Genomic DNA, 23,492 nt, shown 5'->3' with positions numbered 1-23,492 from the left:
CGTCAGCTGGCGGGGCACTGAGGAAGAAGGTAAGTAAAAGTTTTTTTTTACATGTACCCTAAACAAGCATTTTACCCTTGCAGTGGGATGAGGGGACCCACTGCAAGGGAGAATTTTTATTTTAAACAGTTTAGCTTTAAGCAGGACTTTTCAGCTGCAGTAACAGGAAGAGTTACATTAATGGGCAGATTGTACTATCTTCTGACTAATGTAAAAAGAAAACCTCAATATGATAATACTCTTATGATTCTGTATTGCAGTGGTTCTCAACCTGGGGGTCGAATGAGGATTTGCCAGGGGTCACGAATCCTAGGCTGTTCCTGAAACCTGCACTGCTCTCCCAGTCTTTTCGCGGCTGCCCAGCAGGGCTGTTCCTGGAGCCGCCAATTCAGTTCACGGCATTGCTGGGGGACACAGTCTAGAGGTCAACTGACTGGTGAGGAATGTGAAGTGGGAGGGGCTGGAGGAGACCCTATCTCCCGATTTCGGCATAGGTGTCACTGCTGCCAGACACCACAAAGTCGGAGACACGGTAAAGCTGGAGACACAGTGAGTAACACTACCTGTGATTATAGTTGCCATTAAAAGTCCCCACTACAGTTCTCAGATCAGCAGATGACCTTGATCACGCGCACCTAAGTTGGCTGATCAGAACCCTCACCCCCCAGCATTGCTACTCATCCCAACTCCCCGCCAGCACTGCCATTGATCCCATTCCCCCCACCAAGGAGTAAGAGAAGAAATAGATGGAAGTGAGACGAAAAGAGGGGGAGGAACAAAGAAAAAGGGAGAGAAAAAATAAGAGAAAGAACAAGACGGCTAGAGAGAGGAATGGGGAAATAAAACAAGAAGATAGCATAGAAAGAGATAAAAGGGAAAAAGGAGAACAAAGAGAAAGAGTGGTACATCATAAAATGTACCATAAGGGGTTTTAATACTGTGGAAGGGACTCAGGGAGCGCTAAATGTCCGTGGGTTAGGGGCGCAAATTACTTGTCTTGACTTGTGTGCTGACAACCCACTCTATGAAAATAATTTTACTGTAATGCCTTGTACACACGATCGGAATTTCCGATGAAAAAGGTCAGACGAAATTTTTTCATCGGATATTCCGACCGTGTGTGGGCCCCATCGAACTTTTTTCCGTCAGAGTTTAGAAATAGAACATGTTTTATTTTTTCCGATGGAAATGGAAATTCCGATCGTCTGTGTGGAACTCTGACGGAGAATAAAACACAGAATCAAGTCGAAGCATGCTCGGCAGCATTGAACTTCATTTTTCTCGGCTCGTCGTGGTGTTTTACGTCACCGTGTTTTGGACGGTCGGAATTTGGTCTGACAGTGTGTATGCAAGACAGCTTGAATGGAATTCCGACTGAAAACTCAATTTGAATTTTATCCCATTGGAAATTCTGATCGTGTGTACAGGGCATTAGGGGTCCCCACGACTTGGGAAATTTTACCAGGGGGTCACGGCACTAAAAAGGTTGAGAACCACTGTTGTATTGTATTGGGGATAGATAATATCCTATTGCTCATTTTATACTGCGCTTTGCATATATTCTTTGCTATTTGCACTGCCCTTACGTATGTTCATGCTTCGGTTTGATGTACTTTAGTGGATAGATAAATTGTTTCATTGATTATAGCTGTGGTCAGAAATGAGAAACACTTGAATACTTGAAAACGCATGTACTTATTGGTTTTAATAGTAAGGTACATTATCTCTTCATTTTGTTATTTTTGTATTTCCTTTTTCTGACTTAGAGAAGGAAGGGAAGTTAAATTGTTTTGCAGGCTACATTGTTGTTGTTACACCCTGAAACATATGCCTCCATTTATCAAAGGCCTGTAGGCTAAGTTACACACAGGTTTTTGTTTCTGGGGAGATGCATGCATTGTCAAGCTGCAGCAAGCAAAGCCAGCAGAATATTAGCATGCATTAAAAAAGATATTTACTCCAAAGATAAAAAGATAATGCTGCCACTTTATAAAACTCAGGGTCGGCCACATCTGGAGTATTCTGTCCAGTTCTGGTTACCAATCCTTAGAAAGTATGTAACAGAAAAAATGTTGCGCTATTAATAAAAATTAAACTAAACAAACAGTTGATAACAAAAAAATATGGAAATAATATAAATTTGCAAAGACCCCTAATTTAAAGAGGAATGAACAAATAACTGACAAAAGAGTCTTTGTGTCAATCAAAAATCATTGCAAGCAAGTTCTTCAATGTTGAATAAATTGTTGAAAACATATGTGATGACCGACACCACTAAATAGAAAGGTGGAGGCTTACCGGATGGCAAGCAATGACAAGCTTGCGGCTGCAAACCCCAGCCAGGGCCTTTTGATGATCCTCGCAGGGGGATGATAAGGGGATAGATGTTGAAGCTTCCCGCACCAAGAGCCACAAGATCACGGCGTGTCACACACAAAAAGAAGGAACTTAATGGTGAAGTACAGCAGGACCAGCACATATGAGGTATTCGGAACGAAGAAACGTCTTGCGTCAGCACGCTACCTTCCCAGGGTGGGAAGGTAGCGTGCTGACGCAAGACGTTTCTTCGTTCCGTGTGGATGGGCGTTTGTTAGAGCCGGCCGGCTTCTATCCATTTCTGCTTTTAAATTTGTAAGTGTATTACTTTTTATATTAAACCTCTGAACTTACATACTTCACCATGTGGGCATTATCATCATTTTTTCTATGCACCCACTGACCTTAACATACCGGAGGACCCGTAAGATATATCACCGCGTGGGATTTTAAAGGCCCTGGCTAGGGGTTTAGCCACATGCTTATACTGCCTTACGTTCTGGTAAGCCTCTCTAATATAGGGTGTTTTGGTGGTGGTGGTCCCTTGAGTCACGAATACCTCATATGTGCTGGTCCTGCTGTACTTCACCATTAAGTTCCTTCTTTTTGTGTGTGACACGCCGTGATCTTGTGGCTCTTGGTGCGGGAAGCTTCAACATCTATCCCCTTATCATCCCCCTGCGAGGATCATCAAAAGGCCCTGGCTGGGGTTTGCAGCCGCAAGCTTGTCATTGCTTGCCATCCGGTAAGCCTCCACCTTTCTATTTAGTGGTGTCGGTCATCACATATGTTTTCAACAATTTATTCAACATTGAAGAACTTGCTTGCAATGATTTTTGATTGACACAAAGACTCTTTTGTCAGTTATTTGTTCATTCCTCTTTAAATTAGGGGTCTTTGCAAATTTATATTATTTCCATATTTTTTTGTTATCAACTGTTTGTTTAGTTTAATTTTTATTAATAGCGCAACATTTTTTCTGTTCCTTACGTGATTTGTGTTTGTATGACACTGCCGTGTTGCAGCTAAGTTAGTTATTTTTAAGTGTGTAAGCGCGGTATTTTCTCTTTTTGTCTTAGAAAGTATGTGTTGGAGCTGGAGAGAGTTTAGAAAAGGGCAACACATTTAATAAGAGGGCTAGAGGACCTCAAATACAAGGAATGAGTGCAATCGCTAAATGTTTTCTTCCTGGAGAAGAGACGCTTGAGTAGAGATATGTGAGCGATATACAAATATCTCAATGTTAATCCCTGTGTAGGTAGGAAACTATTCAGTGTCAGGCAGTGTAAGATAACACAGGGCCACACAATGAGATTGGCAGAGAAGCGATTTAAACTTAAGCTGCGTAGGATTTTTTTTCCCTGTCAGGGCACAAACGCACACCCACATAGGTTGAACTGGATGGACTATTGTCTTTATTCAACCTTACCAACTATATAACTATGCAAATATAAAGATTGCAGAGCAGAGCTCATAATGCAGAAATAATAACGGCAAAATAAACGAAGTCCAGGTACAGAGTAGGTATCTTGCAAAATATGGTGAACAACCCTGGTTAAACCTAAAGAAGTGTACAAATGATGAGATACACAAGAAGAAGAAGAAAGGAACATGCTAACCTACTAAATCCAGGTGGAAAGAGAGGGTTGAAAACTTCAGTAATCATACTGCCAAACAATACGCAGGGAAGTTATCAATCATTGGGAATCTCCACAGAATAATACATCTAACCCAACCATATATCTTTAAATTCAGGGGGGTGACGTACAATGCGTACGATGGAACTATAAAGGGGAAGTTCCATTCGGATGGCGCCATCCTTGAGGCTGCTTTTGCCGATAACGTGTTAGTAAAAGACGATTTGCGCTTTTCAGTCTGTTACAGCGTGATGAATGTGCTATCTCCATTACGAACGCTAGTTTTACCAGAACGAGCGCTCCCGTCTCATAACTTGCTTCTGAGCATGCGTGTTTTTTTCACATCGTTAAAGCCCACACACAACCATTTTTTACAACGTTAAAAACTACAACGTTAAAAACGACGTGAAGATTTAGAGCATGTTCTAAATTTTTAATGGACATTTTTTACGTCGTGAAAAATGCTCTGGAGCCTACACACGATAGTTTTTAAGGACATTAAAACATTTTTTTATTTTTTACATCCCGAAAAACGGTCGTGTGTACACGGCATAAAAGTCATTTTTTAACCTCCTGGATTTCGAGAACTAATAGAAGTAGTATGCGTCAATTTAATAATCTTCTGAGTCTGTAGAGGGGTAAATTCAAAGTCAAGCTCCTTCTCCCATTCCCTGATATAGTGGAACAGACGAGGAAAGGGAGCCTAGAACAAGTTTATACATTTGGGACAGTAAATGTCTTGGATCTGGGAACTGAATACACAAAGCCCTACAGGCATTTACCTGTTTGATAGAGAATATTTAAGCAACACATATTGTCATGAATAAACTCTGGCACTGGAGCTCTCAAAATAGGAGGTAGTTAGGTGTAGTTCCCAACAAATATTTATTAATGTTTTCACCCAATATTCACGTGGCTTTTTCCAGTTTCACAAATTTTCTACCCAAGGTTTAATTAAAAATGAGGGAATCTTCTGAAAACCTTGGGTAAAAACATTGATAAATAGAAGAAAAAAGGATGCTTGACCAATAGTGCAAATCAAGCATATGTAAAAAATAATCCAAAGCAAACCATTTTTCATAGTTGCTTCATTAAAAACTCACTTGACTTTAAAAAAGTGTTTCAGGCAAAATTATGGGGATGGGATAATGTAAGATAGTCACCTAAATAATTTAGATTTTTATATTTAAAAAAATTGCAGCTAATCCACATATACAATGCATACAAAACAATGGTAACTCACTGTGCTCGAAATACACGCTCAAACGTTGGATGACCCGATGTATTTGGAGGAGAAATGTTGTATTTTCGGCGTGCCCAAATGACTTGCATGGAGAAGTATGCTATAAGAGATAATCTTTTTTTAGAGTATGTACAGAGAAATACCAAAAGTAACAATTTAAAATTATGGAATTAAAGGAAGAAAACATTTTTGTGTTTGTTTTACCAAACAGAACACAATTGGCAGACAAGGCAACTTGTACAGGCCCAATAGTAAATAGCAGAAAGAACAACCCGGATCATCTGCATCAAAGTATCACAATTGATGCATGTCTGTTGTACCCCCTAGAACCTTACAATAAACATCGACTACATCACACAATGAATTATTATTCCATGTTAAACGCACTTGACGTAACAAAAACAAAAAGGAGTCCCTCTTGCCCCTTGTATGAGGGGGTTATGATAGAAGAGAGGACCAGAAAGGGGAGAAAAAAACATGAGAGGGGCAGGGAGTAGGCATGTGCATTTCGTTTCGTTCCGAATCAAAATGCGGACGAATTTTTCATTTTTCGGACATTCGGATGCATACGAATTCCTGTATTGTAATATTAACGAATTTAACCGAATCCGAAACGAACGTTTTCGAATCGAAAACCCGCGGACGAAATTCAATCGAATTCGAAAACAAATTCTATTCGAATCGAATTCGAAAACAATTTGATTCGAAAACAAATTCGAATGAAAATTGAAAGCAAATTTAAATCAAAATCTAAAAAATATAAATCGATTTCTAAAAAAGAATACAATAAAATAGAATATAAAATAATAAAACAATAGAATGAAAATCAAAGAATAGTAAAGAACAGAATGGAATTTAATAGAATGTAATCAAATACAAAAGAATATGACCTGGCTTCTATCTATCTTCTATCTATCTTCCATTTTCTGAAATATATGTATAATTACATTTATATATATAACCATCTTCTGAAATTGGAAATTCATATAGAATGAACTCAAATTCGAATAGAAAAATATTAGAATAGAGTAGAATAAAATATATTTTTATATATACAGTATATATATATATATATATTTTATTACTCTACTCTTCTAATATTTTTCTAGTCGAATTTGAGTTCATTCTATATGAATTTCGAATTTCAGAAAATGGAAGATAGATAGAAGAAGCCAGGTCATATTCTATTGTATTTGATTACATTCTATTAAATTCCATTCTGTTCTTTACTATTCTTTGAATTTCATTCTATTGTTTTATTATTTTATATTCTATTTTATTGCATTCGTTTTAAGAAATCGATTTATATTTTTTAGATTTTGATTCAAATTTGCTTTCAATTTCTTTATCGTACATCACGGGACACAGAGCGGCATATTCATTACTATATGGGTTATATGGAGTACCTTCAGGTGTTGACACTGGCAATCTTCAAACAGGAAATGCCCCTCCCTATATAACCCCCTCCCATAGGAGGAGTACCTCAGTTTTTACGCCAGTGTCTTAGGTGTTAGTCATGGTTTAGCTTGCCTCCGCATCCTTGGGATTAGGTGAGCTAACCGGTTCTGTCCAAAAAAGCCTCAGCGCTAAAGTGGTCAGTAACCGGACCCCAAACCCTTGGGGTATAGCCCATAATGCTTTTCTTTTTAGAGAGCTGGACCCTGGGCCCAGAACTTAGAAACCTTTGGGTGCCTAATGTTTCTGTTGCCAGAGTGCTATATGGGCCCAGGACAGTGGATCCTTCATAGGAACCCAGGGCCTGAAGGTCTAGACATCCCCACCGAGATGGGGGAAGATTGGGCCTCTTGCTTGGCAAAGTCCTGCGGCATGGAGCAGGTAAGTGAGGGGAAAACTTGCGGAACTTGGTTCTTAGCAGGTTTTTTCTGGGGGGTCACAGGGGACATGCCTAAAGTTATGCACTGCATCTGGCAAACTAGTCACATATCATAAAGATAGGATGGCTCTATATGTATTATTCCCCATAAGATGTGACCTCCCTTGTAGTGTTGGAAAAGCATTGAGTGGGGCCTGTGTGATATAAAAGTATATGTGTGTGTCAGAGAGCTATGCTTACCTGCAAGCCTCCAGGCGATGCTCCATTCAGTCTTCCTCCTCAGAGCCTGACCTTCTCGTGTGTTCCAGGCTGCAGGCTGCAGTTTGCTGGAGCAGAGAGGCTCCCTTCCCCCCAACCCCCCCCCCCCCCCTGTCGGGAGGGGCATTTCCTGTTTGAGATTGCTGGGGGGGAAGGGCGGGTCAGTGGCTTAAGGAAGGGGCGGCCCTTCCTTGTTTGTTCCATTCAATACTTTGGAACTAGGGAGGAAAGACCAGAACGGCAAGCACGGGGCGCCGAGGACACACAGTGGCCAGAAAGAATATTGCAGTCTTCAGAAAGACTGTTTTTCAAGCCTAGGAATAGGCTGTTTCTTTTCCATCTCATAGTTTTTCTTGCAATACTACTCAGGGGGACAGAATGTTTTTTCTTTCCTAGATTTGAAAAAAAAAAAAAAAAAAGTGTCATCTAGGGGAGAGGAAGCATTTTTTTTTTATCCCCCAAACAGGTGTTTGGGCATTTAACTATTTATAAGTCCCAGGTACCAATAAGTAGCAGGTGTACCTCGGTATTGTACCATGGCATCAAAAAACAAGGGTACAAGAGGTGGGGATTCCCCCAGAGAGTCTGAGGCCTCGGACAAAGCTATGCCGCTGCTTTCCCCACAGGGAGCCTTGGGGCCATCGGGATCTGGGGCTGGAGCTGACGCGAGTCAGTCCAACCCTAAGATGGTCACGGAGAAGGTATTACTCACCTCTTTAAAAGAGATGCAGAAAAGCATGGGAGCGGAATAGATCTCCGTCGCCCGAGCGCGGACCCTCAGAGGAGGAGGTCCTTTCCTCAGGGGAATTGGACGACCTCTTGGACAAGGACCAAGTAGGTTCAGGGATCGAGGATCCGGATACAGAGGAGTCTGGGGCAGTCTCCCTGAGGGAGAGCTGGTGGATTCAAGGATTGTCGGACTTGGTCCATAAGGCATTCAACTTGCCAGTACCAGATCTCCAGGTATCGACGGTTTCAGCTTTGGGCTCACTGAGGGCGCCTCAAAGCAATGCTGTGTTTCCGATCCATCCTCTATTAGAGGGAGTTTTGTTCCAAGATTGGAACAAGCCAGATAAGATCTTCTTACCACCTAAAAGATTCTCTGTCCTATATCCTATGGAAGATAAATTTTCCAAAAGATGGGCTACTCCTGCAGTGGACGCAGCCATCTCATGTGTTAACAAATCGTTAACATGCCCTGTAGAAAACATACAGGTGTTCAAGGATCCAGTTGATAAGCGCTTGGAAGCACTACTTAAGAACTCCTTCACTACTGCAGGGGCAGTAGTACAGCCAGCTGTGGCTGCGATTGGGGTTGCTCAAGCATTATCGGATCAATTTAAGCAGATGCTTAAACTTATTCCTGCCCAGCAGGCAGAAGAATTTTCGGATGTCCCTAAAGCCATTTGTTTTACGGTAGACGCAATCAAGGATTCTATCCAGCAAGCGTCACGTTTATCGTTATCCCTTATCCATATGAGAAGACTCTTATGGTTAAAAAGCTGGGAGGCTGAGCCCCCATGCAAGAAGCTCCTGGTAGGGTTCCCCTTCCATGGAGGACGACTCTTCGGAGAAGACCTAGATAAATACATTCAGACCATTTCAAACGGCAAGAGTACTCTCTTGCCAACTAAGAAGAAGGTTCAGGGGCCTGCGTTTAAACGACAGTATTCCCCTGGGCAGGGGCCCTCTAATACTAAGCAGTATCGACGGCCTCCTGCAAAAGCAAGCTTCGGCTTCAACAGCAGATCACAAGGACAGGCTGTTAGAGGCAAAAGGCAGTGGTTTCGCAAACCAGCCCCCAAGCCAACCTTATGAAGGGGCGCCCCCACCCACGAAGGTGGGGGGAAGGCTGCGACTCTTTTCAGAGATTTGGGAAGCCAGCATTCCCGACGAGTGGGTACGGTCTTCCGTGGCCACAGGCTACAAACTAGATTTCCTAAGGTTTCCTCCTCCTCATTTCCAGGAGTCGAGGATTCCAAACGATCCGGAGAAGGGAGCCGCATTAAGATCGGCATTAGATCATCTACTTTCCCAGAAAGTAATAGTAGAGGTACCAGTCCTGGAACAGGGGCTAGGTTTCTACTCCAACCTATTCATCATCCCGAAGTCCAATGGAGATGTCAGGCCAATTTTGGACCTAAAGATGGTAAATACATACCTAAAGATCCGCTCATTTCGGATGGAATCCGTGCGGTCAGCAGCTACCACACTCCAAAAGGACGACTTCATGGCGTCCATAGACATAAAGGATGCCTACCTTCATCTTCCAATTTATCAGCCACATCAAAGATATCTACGCTTCATGGTGGCTTCGCGTCACTTCCAATTCGTGGCGCTTCCCTTCGGGTTGGCTACGGCCCCCCGGGTGTTCACGAAGGTCCTAGCTCCAATCCTAGCCAAACTAAGGATCCAAGGGGTCACGATCCTAGCATACCTGGACGACCTCCTAGTCATAGATCACTCGTCTCCTGGCTTGGAGCGAGCAGTGGCCCTCACGGTCCAATACCTCGAGAGGTTCGGCTGGGTCCTAAATCGAGAAAAGTCAGCTTTCCTGCCCACAAGGCAGTTGGAATATCTCGGCATGAGATTAGACACAGAACAACAAAGAGTGTTTCTACCTCTGAGGAAGGTCAAAGCCATCAAGGAATTAATCCTACTGGTTCTAAGCAAGAAGGAACCGACTATTCGCCTATGTATGAGGTTACTAGGCAAGATGGTGGCCACATTCGAGGCGGTACCATACGCCCAGAGCCACACTCGCATCCTGCAGGCAGCCATCCTGTCAGCATGGAGCAGAAGGCCACAGGCCTTGGATATCCCGTTGCCGCTCTCATCAAGAGTCCGACAAAGTCTGTGTTGGTGGCTAGACCCTCAGAATCTACTGAAGGGGAGGTCTTTCAGCCCAGTGGCTTGGAAGATAGTGACCACAGACGCCAGCCTGACGGGCTGGGGAGCAATTTTGGATGGTTGCACTCGCCAAAGTACTTGGGCAACGCCAGAGAAGCAGTTGCCCATCAACATCTTGGAGCTCAGAGCTGTTCGACTAGCCCTCAGGGCTTGGACGTCAAAATTGCAGGGGTTCCCGGTGAGAATTCAATCAGACAATGCCACGGCCGTGGCATACATAAATCACCAAGGGGGAACCAGGAGTCAAGCCGCTCAGAGAGAGGTGAGCTTGATTCTCCTATGGGCAGAGGCTCATGTGCCCTGCATATCGGCAATATTCATTCCAGGAGTGGACAACTTTCAGGCGGACTTCTTAAGCCGCCAGACTCTATTGCCGGGGGAATGGTCTCTGCATCCACAAACCTTTCAAGCACTCTGCCAAAGATGGGGAGTGCCGGACGTGGATATCATGGCATCGAGACTCAACAAGAAGCTAGACAGGTTCATGTCCCGCTCAAGGGATCCGATGGCCTGCGGAACCGATGCGTTGGTTTGCCCTTGGCATCAGTTCAAACTTCTTTATACGTTTCCCCCGCTCCAGTTACTACCCCGCCTGCTGCGCAGGATCCGGGTGGAGCACATACCAGTCATCCTGGTAGCTCCAGCATGGCCCAGAAGGGCATGGTACTCACTAATCTTAAGGATGGTAGTGGGAGACCCTTGGACTCTTCCTCTACGGCCAGACCTGCTATCGCAAGGTCCGATCCTCCACCCTGCCTTACGGCATCTAAATTTGACGGCCTGGAAGCTGAATCCCTGATTCTCAGGGGTAGAGGTCTGTCTCAGAAAGTAATCTCTACCCTAATCAGAGCCAGGAAACCGGTCTCTAGGGTGATTTATTACAGGGTCTGGAAGGCCTATGTAGGCTGGTGTGAGTCCAAGCGATGGCTTTCTCGCAAATTCACCATTGATAGAGTTTTAAGTTTTCTCCAGCTAGGAGTGGATAAAGGATTGGCATTAAGCACAATCAAATGACAGATTTCTGCTCTGTCAGTGTGGTTTCAGCGGCCGCTGGCCACCCACTCGCTGGTTAAGACCTTCCTTCAAGGGGTCTTACGTATTAAACCTCCAGTTAAATCCCCGCTTTGCCCGTGGGATTTAAACCTTGTTCTGTCAAGTTTACAGAAACAACCGTTTGAGCCGTTGGCTGAAATTCCTTTGGTTTTACTGACAAGGAAGTTAGTATTTTTTGGTCGCCATAGTTTCCGCAAGAAGAGTATCGGAACTGGCGGCCTTATCCTGTAAGGAACCATATCTTATTTTTCACAAGGACAGGGTCGTTCTCCGCCCTCATCCTTCCTTCCTACCGAAGGTTATATCCAGTTTTCATTTGAACCAGGATTTGGTATTACCATCCTTCTTCCCTAAACCTACTTCCAGACAGGAAGGGTTGCTGCATACCTTGGATATCGTCAGGGCCATGAAGGCCTATCTTAAAGCTACAAAGAAGATCCGGAAAACAGATGTGCTGTTCATATTACCGGATGGGCCCAAGAAGGGGCAGGCAGCTGCAAAGTCCACCATTTCTAGGTGGATTAAGCAATTAATCACTCAGGCCTACGGCTTGAAAGGGTTGCCTCCTCCAGTATCATTAAAGGCTCATTCTACTAGGGCCATGGGCGCCTCCTGGGCAGCACACCACCAGATCTCTATGGCTCAAGTTTGCAAGGCGGCAACCTGGTCTTCTGTCCACACGTTTACACAATTCTACCAGTTGGACGTAAGAAGGAATACTGATACAGCCTTTGGGCAGGCAGTGCTGCAGGCTGCAGTTTGAGACCCTCGGATTCCGGGGGCTCCTCTTTTTTGAGTTAAATTTAAAATTTAAGATTATTTCTCTCAACTAAGTTGGATTTATTATGATTTGAGTATTTCTCTAAATTAAATCCTTTTGTCTTGGAGATGTTCTCCCTCCCCTCATTGTGAGCATTGCTTTGGGACATCCCATATAGTAATGAATATGCCGCTCTGTGTCCCGTGATGTACGATAAAGAAAAAGGGATTTTTAATACAGCTTACCTGTAAAATCCTTTTCTTGGAGTACATCACGGGACACAGAGCTCCCACCCCTCTTTTGGGGACCATTTTGGGAGGCATACTGCTTGCTACAAAACTGAGGTACTCCTCCTATGGGAGGGGGTTATATAGGGAGGGGCATTTCCTGTTTGAAGATTGCCAGTGTCAACACCTGAAGGTACTCCATATAACCCATATAGTAATGAATATGCCGCTCTGTGTCCCGTGATGTACTCCAAGAAAAGGATTTTACAGGTAAGCTGTATTAAAAATCCCTTTTTTCATTCGAATTTGTTTTCGAATCGAATTGTTTTCGAATTCGATTCGAATAGAATTTGTTTTCGAATCCGATTGAAATATTATCGCATCCGGTCGAAATATTATCAAATCCGGTCGAAATATTTTCGAATTCGAGGGGATTTTTTGAATTCGGTCGAAAATGAACGAATTCTGAAAACGAATTTAACACATGTAACGAATCTAACTTAACGAAATTAATTAAATAACTAATTAAAACGAAATGAAACTAAACACATTTTTCCCTTTTGCACATGCCTAGCAGGGAGTTGGAGTGGAGGCCTCCTTCCCCTTCCCCCATCCTTCTAATGCCCCCCCATCTGCATCCACCACCCCTCCCCAAGGTGGGGACTGAAGGTCATGTGTTGGGTTCTATTGATCTAAACTAAGAAACCATTGGTACTGAGACAGGCAAGTAAAGGCTGTCCGTGGCAAGCAGGTATCTCTAAACTGATCCTCTTTTCCGCAGAGAGACGCTGTCAAGCTTTCCATCATTCTAATTGTGTCTAGTCTGGAAAACCAATGTTTTAAAGTCGGTGGGGTAGTGAGCTTCCAAAAGTCAGGGATACATGCCTGGGCAGCAATCAGCAAATGCACTGTCAAAGACATTTTGTAGGGGCACCGAGTTCAGATGTAGAAGATATCTCAGGGCATCCACACCAAGGTCAACAGATGTTAGCTGATTGATTACGTTCCTTACCCCTGTCCAAAACTGAGTAAGAAGAGGGCACTGCCAAAAAATATGTAGGTGCGTGCCAGGCTTCTTGTTACAGCGCCAGCAAAGCCTGGAGACTTGAGGGTAAAATGTATTAAGTGGCACTGGGACCTTATACCACCAAGATAGGTGCTTGTAGCCCTGTTCCTGAAAACGGATGGCAATGGAGGATTTATGAGTAATGCCGCGTACACACGATCGATTTGTCTGATGAAAACAGTCTGATGGACCGTTTTCATCAGACGAACAGATCGTGTGTGGGCCCCATAGTTTTTTTTCCCATCGGTGAAAAAACGTAGAACCTGTTTTAAAATTATCCGATGGTTAAAAAAATTATAGAAAAAAACGGACGTCTGTGGGGAAATCCATCGGTTAAAAATCAACACATGCTCAGAATCAAGTCGACGCATGCTCGGAAGCATTGAACTTCATTTTTCTCAGCATGTCGTTGTGTTTTATGTCACTGCGTTCTGACAAGTTCGGTTTTTTAACTGATGGTGTGTAGGCAAGACTGATGAAAGTCAGCTTCATCGGAAATCTGATGAAAAAATCCATCAGACCGTTTTCATCGGATGAACCGATCGTGTGTACAGGGCATTAGAGTGATGATCCCGTCATAACTACGAATCTGCGCCGTCGTAACATTAAGCGTATGCTCAAACTGAGATACGCTTAAATGTTGCTAAGATACGAACGGCGTAAGTCTTCCTACACTGTCGTATCTTAGCTGTCTATTTACGCTGGCCGCTAGGGGCGTGTACGCTGATTTACGCCTTGAATACGTAAATCAGCAAGATACGCCTATTCACGAACGTACGCATGGCCGTCGCAGTAAAGATACGCCGTTTACGTAAGGTGTTTTCAGGCATAAAGATAAACCACCAAAAAGATGGCGCAGCCAATGTTAAGTATGGACGTCGGAACCGCGTCGAATTTGTCATGTTTTACGTCATTTGCGTAAGTCGTCCGTGAATGGGGCTGGGCGTAATTTACGTTCACGTCGAAACCAATGAGTCTTTGCGGCGTAATTTGGAGCATGCGCACTGGGATACGTCCATGGACGGTGCATGCGCCATTCGGAAAGCGTTTCATTTACGTGGGTTCACAATTAATTTACATAAAACACGCCCACCTCTTCCACATTTGAATTGGGCGGCCTTACGCTGGCCAATTTACGCTACGCCGCCGCAACTTACGGAGCAAGTGCTTTGTGAATACTGCACTTGCCTCTCTAACTTGCGGCAGTGTAGCGTAAATGACATACGCTACGCCCGCACAAAGTTAAGCCGGGGTACGTGAATCTGGCTAATAATCTTTCCCGAGGCACAATAAGCCGTTTATATAAGACTGATAACAAATGTTACACATAGTAGCCATCTGCACAGAGATATTCAAAAGGAGTCAAAGATCTAAAACGTACAGTCCAGCATCTGGTATGGACTGCAGAAAATTTTACAATTGGTAGGCTAACCAAGAGCTCAAATGGGGCTGGGTAAGCAAATATCTTGACTGGAAATCCATCCTTGAAGGGGTGGCAAAATGCAGACATCTGGTTTTGCCCAGCCCTGCCAGACTCCATGGTCTATTATTTTAAATGATTCAGTGTCCATGATAATTGTCTTTTTGCATAAATATAATCTTTATTGGCATAGTTTGGTAGTATGCCCAAATAACTCAATATTTAAACAGTGCCATATACTTTGTACCATGGCTATATGAATGGGGAATAGGGATGAGCTTTGTATTGGAATCGAACTTATGTTCGAGTCGAACATCGTATGTTCGATCGTTTGTCGAATTACGAACGTTTTGGGCCATTCGCGCCAAATTCGAGTTACGTTTCACAGCCCATAATTCACTGCGGCATCGCAGTGCATTGTTGGCTGATGATTGGCCAAGCATGCACTATGACCCGCATGCTTGGCCAATCACAGATTGCAAAAAACGGAGAGCCATAATTGGCCAAAGCCAGGGTGGCTTTGGCCAATTATGGCTCAGGGGGTTTAGTACATGCCCCACACTATAAAAGGCCGCCTGCAGGTCGGCCTTGTGTAGTGTGTTGCAGTGGTTAAAAGAGAGAAGACAGAGAGAGAGAGAGAGTGTAATTTTTAGTAGGTAGATAGAGCAGGCAGGCTAGTCAGTTAAAGTTAGCGTGTAGAGGATGTATATGCATCCCAGGAGTTGTATATATATTTATACACTGTATAGTTTAGCTAGATCAGCTCTTCCTAATTTACTGAGTGAGTGAGTGAAAAACCTATGTAGCGCTGCACATGCGAACTGAATCGCCTCTGGGCAGGCAGGTGATTATGCTAGCTGCAGTATTCTCACGTGGTGTATTGCCTGTGTCCTCTGCAGTGTGCACCACAAAGTTACGTGGTGTGTGTACTGCCTTTGTCCTCTGTAGTTTGCACCTAAAGCTACTTGGTGTGTACTGCCCGTGTCCTCTGCAGTTTGCACCTAAAGCTACGTAGTGTGTGTACTGCCTTTGTCCTCTGCAGTTTGCACCTAAAGCTACTTGGTGTGTACTGGCTGTGTCCTCTGCAGATTGCACCTAAAGCTACGTAGTGTGTACTGCCCGTGTCCTCTGCAGTGTGCACCTAAAGCTACGTGGTGTGTGTACTGTCTGTGTCTGTGCTATTTTTCTCCATGATTTTCATCCATATTGCAGGGACCAGACATTACATTAAAGCCGCAAGCAGTTTTAAATTACTTTTTTCTTATAGTAATCTCATTTTGTGCAGGGACAGTTCTAAACACGTGCCACTTCACAGGCATACTATTGACACCCAACAGGTACAATATTTAAAGGAATTTTTATTTTTATTTAAGCATTGTTAAAATCACTGCTCCAGAAAAAACGACCGTTTTTAAATCTTTTTTTCCATTGATACATGTTCCCTGGGGCAAGACCCGGGTTCTCAAAGACGTTTTACAACAATAACTTGCATATTAGGCTTTAAAATTAGCACTTTTGAATTCGAACGTTCGAGTCCCATAGACGTCAATGGGGTTCTAAATGTTTGCGCGAACGGTCGGTCCGTTCGAAGGTTCTGATGCGAACCGAACGGGGGGGTGTTCGGCTCATCACTAATGGGGAAACAGAACTAGCAATTTTAGTTTAATGTGTACTCTTTTTTTAGTATGAGAAAAATCGGATACGAAAGACTGTGCATGATCAAAAACAATAAACAACAAAAAAAAAAAAAAAAAAATGGTCGTAGGAGAATTTAGTACACGTGATTTTTTTTTCCTTTTGATCCTCCTGCCCATAAAAGACTGCAACCGGAAAAACGCGACTCGGCTTGGAACGCATTCGAGTGTGTTCTTCGAGCGGCACCGCGGGGGAGGGGGGGGCACAGGTCTGGTGGAGCTGCAGAGGCTGTGTGCGCTACATGCGAGTCAAGCTTGTGATGACATGATTTGGTGCATTTCCCGCCGCCACCGTTTTTAGTTGAGAGATTTGTCAGTAATTTTTTTCAGTGCATATCCTCTTTACCACCGGGCTAATTTTTCAGATTCGGTGTTTACGAGACTTAAACAGTTTTTTTTGCTAGAAAATTACTTAAAACCCCCAAACATTATATATATTTTTTTCTAACACCCTAGAGAATAAAATGGCAGTCATTGTAAAACTTTTTGTCACACCGTATTTGCGCAGCGGTCTTACAAGCGCACTTTTTTTGGAAAAAAATCACTTTTTTTAATTAAAAAATAAGACAACAATAAATTTTGCCCAATTTTTTTATATATTGTGAAAGATAATGTTATGCCGAGTAAAATGATACCCAACATGTCACGCTTAAAAATTGCGCCCGCTCGTGGCATGGCGTCAAACTTTTACCCTTAAAAATCTCGATAGGCGACGTTTAAAAAATTCCACAGGTTGCATTTTTTGAGTTGCAGAGGAGGTCTAGGGCTAGAATTATTGCTCTCGCTCTAACGATCGCGGCGATACCTTACTTGTGTTGTTTGAACACCGTTTTCATATGCGGGCGCTACTCGCGTATGCGTTCGCTTCTGCACGCAAGCTCGTCGGGATGGGACGCTTTAAAAAAAAAAATTGTGTTTTATTATTTATTTTTATTTAGTTTTATAATTTTTTACACTGAAATAAAAAAAAAAAATTATCACTTTTATTCCTATTACAAGGAATGTAAACATCTCTTGAAATAGAAAAAAGCATGACAGGTCCTCTTAAATATGAGATCTGGGATCAAAAAGACCTCAGATCTCATAATTAGACTAAAATGCAAAAAAAATAAAAAAAAATTGAAAATGTCATTTTTTCAAATGACAAAAAAAAAAATGTTTCTTTAAGAGGCTGGGCGGGACTGACGTTTTGACGTCACTTCCGCCCAGCAGAGCTATGGGGACGGGTGAAGGAGATTTTTCCTTCAGTCTCGTCCCCAGTCAGCTGCCGAACGGTCCCGTTCGCTTCCGCCGCTACCGACGGCTCCGGTAAGCGGCGGAGAGCGGCGGGAGGGGGGGGCCCTCTCCCGCCACCGATAACGGCGATCTTGCGGCGAATCCGCCGCGGAGACTGCCGTTATCGTGTACACCACCGCCCACTGAAGAGATGGATATCTCGGTTGTGGCAGCAGCTGCTGCCGTTACCGAGATATTCATCTTTAAAAACAGGACGTCTTTTAGACATAGGGGGGTGGTCAAGAGGATATACTGTATATTCACATTTTGATTTCATCACTATTAAAAGTGGAGCGCTTCACTTGTTTATTATATAAATGAACCTGTTTTGTGCTGACTTGCTGTGAAGCAAATTTGATACAGCTCTCCCACTGTTTTACCACTGATATTGTTGTAAAGGTTTGCACCAGGATATTGGCAGATTTTTAGGATTTACTCACAGAGCAAACACGATATGTTGCAACAGTGTATAGGTAATTACTATATAATTTATTTGTTGGTTGCCTTTTCTGGGTTTCCCACTTATAATAACCACAGGACTCCCAGATCATCCTGTTTATTAGTTATGTTTATGGGTTGAACTTCTTAGGGACTCATTGCATACTTACCATCTCCAAGCTTGTCCATGTCTACAATAGGTTCTCTGTATGTAACAGGCAGTTATCTTAACCACTTCCCGACGGCCGTACGACTATATACAGCCGCAGGGTGGTTCTACTTCTTTGGGGCGCCGTCATTTGACGTCCGCCCCTTTCCACGTTTCCCGCGTGCTCCCTTGGACACAGCCAATCACATATCGCCGTGAACGGCCAATCGGAGTGGCCGTTTGCTAGGCGATCTGTGCGGCCAATGAGAGATGATCTCATATGTTTACATATGAGATCATTTCTCATTGCCGGCTCTCACAGACAGCGGTGCTGTCAGGGAGAGAGGAGACCGATCTGTGTCTCTTGTACATAGAGACACAGATCGGTCACCTTCCCCCACAGTTAGAACACTATATATTGAATACATTTAACCCCTTCCTCACCCCCTAGTGTTCCCTGCCAGTCACATTTACACAGTAATTAGTGCATATTTATAGCACTGATTGCAGTATAAATGTGAATGGTGCCAAAAATGTGTCAAAAGTGTCCGATGTGTCCGCCATAATGTCGCAGTCGCAATAAAAATAGCAGATCGCTGCCATTACTAGTAAAAAAAAAAATAATAAAAAATTATAATTCTGTCCCTTATTTTGTAGGCGCTATAACTTTTGCACAAACCAGTCGTTTATTGCGATTTTTTTTTTTTTTACTAAAAATATGTAGAATACGTATCGGACTAGACTAAGCATAAAAAAAAAAATGTAAAAAAAAATTGAGCTATTTATTATAGCAACAAGTAAAAATTATTTTTTTTTTAAAAATGGTCGCTCTATTTTTGTTTATAGCGCAAAAAATAAAAACCGCAGAGGTGATCAAATACCACCAAAAGAAAGCTCTATTTGTGGGAAAAAAAAGGACGTCAAATTTGTTTGGGAACCACGTCGCACGACCGCGCAATTGTCAGTTAAAGCGACGCAGTGCCGAATCGCAAAAAGTCCTCTGGGCAGGAAGGGGGTTTAACCTCTTGACCACTGGGCACTTAAACCCCCTTCCTAACCAGACCAATTTTCAGCTTTCGGTGCTCTCACAATTTGAATGACAATTACTCAGTCATACAACATTGTACCCATATGAAATTTCTGTCCTTTTTTTCACACAAATAGAGCTTTCTTTTGGTGGTAATTGATCACCTCTGGGTTTTTTATTTTTTTGCGCTATAAAAGAAAAAAGACTGAAAATTCTGTAAAAATAAATACATTTTTTTCGTTTCTGTCATATTTCTCACACACAGCATATGCATACCACAAATTGCACCCCAAAACACATTCTGCTATTCCTCCCGAGTATGGCGATACCACATGTGTGAGACTTTTACACAGCGTGGCCACATACAGAGGCCCAACATGCAGGGAGCACCATCAAGCGTTCTGGAGCACCCAGACCAATTCTGACATTTCTCTCCTACATGGAAAAATCATCATTTATTTGCTAGAAAATTACATAGAACCCCAAAACATTATATATACTTCTTTAGCAAAGACCCTAGAGAATACAATGGCGGCCATTACAACTTTTTATCTTGCACTGTATTTTCGCAGCAATTTTTTGAACACGTGTTTTTAAAAAAAAAACAGTTTTGTGCTAAAAAAAACACAAAACAGTAAAGTTTGCCCAATGTTTTTGCATAATATGAAAGATGAAGTTATGCCGAGTAAATAGATACCCAACATGTCACCCTTCAAAATTGCACACGCTCGTGGAATGGCGCCAAACTTTGCTACTAAAAATCCCATAGGTGACGTTTTAATTATTTTTATTAGTTACATGTTTTTAGTTACGGAGGAGGTCTAGGTTCACAGCGATACCTCACATGTGTAGCTTGAACACCGGTTTCATATGTGGGCGGGACTACATGTGTGCGTTCGCTTCTGTGTGCGAGCACACAGGGACAGGGGCGCTTTAAAAATATATATATTTTATTGTTCATTTTACTTTATTTTAGTTTGACACTTTTTTCCCCAAAAATATTTTTTTTGATCACTTTTATTCCTATTATAAGTAATGTAAACATCCCTTGTAATAAGAATATAGCATGACAGGTCCTCTTTACAGTGAGATATGGGGTCAATAAGACCTCACATCTCACCTCTAGGCTGGGAAGCCTGAAATAAAAAAAAATATCCTGGCTTCGATCGTAGTGGTGAGTGGTGAGTATTGCGGTGTATTGGCAAGGTATTGGAGTATTGCAGGGTATTGGAGTATTGCAGGGTATTGGAGTATTGCAGGGTATTGGAGTATTGCAGGGTATTGGAGTATTGCAGAGTATTGCAGGGTATTGCACAGTATTGGAGTATTGTGCGGGCTATTGCAGAGTATTGTGCGGGCTATTGCAGAGTATTGTGCGGGCTATTGCAGAGTATTGTGCGGGCTATTGCAGAGTATTGCGCGGGCTATTGCAGAGTATTGCGCGGGCTATTGCAGAGTATTGCGCGGGCTATTGCAGAGTATTGCGCGGGCTATTGCAGAGTATTGTGCGGGGTATTGTCCAGGGAATTGCAGGGTACTGCAGAGTATTGCGCAGGGAGGGATGGCTGGATCTGTGACTGCATTTGTTACAGATCCAGCCCACAGTGCTGCTGCTGCTGCTGCCACCCGCTCTCCCCCCTCTCCTCTCACACTGTACCGATCGGTACAGAGAGGAGAGGGAGGAACCGGCGTCATGTAATGACGCTGGTTTGTTTACAAGTGATCGCTCTGTCATTTGACGGAGCAATCACGTGGTAAACGGCCGCTATCAGCGGCAATTTACCGCGATCCGTGATGTGTCGGGTCTTCTAGACCCGGCGCTCACGGATGATTGCGGGAGCGCGCCCCAGGGGGCGCGCGAGAGGAGGATTCTGGGATGACGTCCCAGGGACGTCCTCCCAGAACAACTTGACCGCGCTGTAGACGTCTTTTGTCTATAGCGCGGTCGGCAAAAGGTTAAGTGCCCAGTAAGGAAGTGGTTAAAGGGGTTGTAAAGGTACATTTTTTATTTTCTAAATAGGTTAAGCTAGTGCATTGTTGGTTCACTAACCTTTTCCTTCAATTCCCTTCTAAATCTTTTTTTTCTTTGTCTGAATTTCTCACTTCCTGTTTCTCCTCAGTAAACTTTCCACCATCATCCGAGCGGTGGTTAGTCAGACAGAACAGCTTACTGAGGAGGAACAGGAAGTGACAAATTGCAAGATAAATTGCTCCAATTTGAATGAGGTCTAAGCGTTCTAAAATTTTAGGAGGTAAATGGGAGCAAGGGGATGGGTCTTAATATTGTATAGGTTGGTGGGGTCCAGTGAAGGCCTTTTAACCACTTCAATACAGGGCTTTTATACACCCTTCCTTCACAGACCAATTTTTAGCTTTCAGAGCTCTCACACTTTCAATGACAATTACTCTGTAATGCTGCACTGTACCCAAACAAAATTTTTATCATTTTTTTCTCACAAGCAAAGCTTTCTTTTGGTGGTATGTAATCACCACTGGGTTTTTTATTTTTTGCAATAAAAGCGAAATTAAAAAAGGAAATAACTTTTTTTTAGTTTCTATTGTAAAATTTTGCAAGTAAGTACTGGAAATTTTTCTTCATAAATTCGGGCTAAAATGTATACTGCTACATATTTTCAGTAAAAATAACCCAAATTAGTGTATATTATTTTTGGTCTCTGTGAAAGTTATAGAGTCTACAAGCTATGGTGCAAATCATTGAAAAATGATCACACTTGATGTACTGAAGACCTATCTCATTTCTTGAGACACTAACAAGCCAGGAAATTACAAATACCCCCCAAATTACCCCTTTTTGGAAAGCAAACATTTCAATATATTTAGTAAGAGGCATGGTGAGTTTTTTGAAGTTTAATTTTTCCCCACAATTCTTGGAAAAGTTATTATTATTATTATTTTTTTTACACAATATTGTCATAATAACAAGTTATTTCTCTCACATAGCACATGCATACTTGCAATGACACCACAAAATACATTCTGCTACTTCTGAGTATGGCGATACCACATGTGTGAGACTTTTACACAGCCTGGCCACATACAGAGGCCCAACATTGAAGTAGCACCGTCAGGCGTTCTATGAGCATAAATTGCACATCTCATTTGATGACAACACTTTTGAAGGCCCTGGAGCACTAGGTCAATGGAAACACCCACAAAATGACCCCATTTTGGAAGGCTAACACCCCAACGTATAATCTATGAGGCATAATGAGTCTTTTGAACGGTTCATTTTTTTTCCAAAAGTTTTGGGAATATGTGGATAAAAAATGAAAACGCATTTTTTTTTATACAAAGTTGTCCATTTATAAGATATTTCCAACACATAGCATGTGCAAAACTGACACCCCAAAATACATTCTTCTACTCCTACCACATGTGTGAGACTTTTCCACAGCCTGGCCACATACAGAGGCCCAACATTGAAGCAGCACCGTCAGGCATTTTAGGAGCATAAATTACACACATAAATTCCTGCCAACCTATCACAATGTTGAAGGCCCTTCATATTTATAACACATGGACGGTGTATTATGTGAAAGTAATAAAATATTTAAACCTATTCCAGATTTATTATCCTTGGTTCATTCCCCCCATTCATTGTAATCAGTTTCCTGCACATGCTTCATTTAAAGTCCCGCACTTGCTTCCTTTTTCTATTTATAACACATAGCATGTACTGTACATATCAATTACAAACCAAAATACATTCTGCTGAGCAAAGGGTAAAAAAAAAATGTGGTTTTAGTAGTGCAGTGGTCCACAGAGAGAGCATTGGTCCAGGCAGCAGGCAGGAACGTGGACAGCGACAGCAAAATAGGCAGCAGGCAGGAATACTGTTCATAGTCAGTACAGGTAAAGATGTTGTCAGCACAGCCAAAGCATTGGTCCAGATAGCAGGCAGTGATGTGGTCAATAGCAGCAAAAGGATCGTCCATGCAGCAGGCAGGAATACTGTTAATAGATAGTACATGCAGCAGGCAGAGATATGGTCAGTACAGCCAAAATATTTGTCCAGGGAGCAGGCAGGACCATCAAGCTTAGGGCATCGGTCAGGAAAGAATGGGGACGGGGTACAGGCTTCTCCCACCCAAATCGCTTTGAAGCCTCCGGACAACCAGACCCTGTTCTGGGAACACAGAAAAACAAAAACTCAACTCAGAACACT

The 23,492-nt window shown here is 42.8% G+C and overlaps 1 protein-coding gene across 1 annotated transcript in view; it reads right to left on the bottom strand.

Annotated features, from left to right (window-relative positions):
- Positions 1 to 23,492, bottom strand: part of LOC120932530 (leukotriene C4 synthase-like) — a 56,934-nt gene that overhangs the window by 28,586 nt on the left and 4,856 nt on the right. Inside the window, exon 2 of the mRNA XM_040344983.1 lies at positions 5,197 to 5,296. Within this exon, the coding sequence (XP_040200917.1) occupies positions 5,197 to 5,296 (100 nt within the window). The remainder of the gene's footprint in view (positions 1 to 5,196; positions 5,297 to 23,492) is intronic.

The sequence above is a fragment of the Rana temporaria genome, chromosome 3, assembly GCF_905171775.1.
Source record: "Rana temporaria chromosome 3, aRanTem1.1, whole genome shotgun sequence".
Classification (NCBI taxonomy): Eukaryota; Metazoa; Chordata; class Amphibia; order Anura; family Ranidae; genus Rana; species Rana temporaria.
The sequence above is the reverse complement of the archived record's forward strand: the minus strand, read 5'-3'. Positions and strand labels throughout refer to the sequence as shown.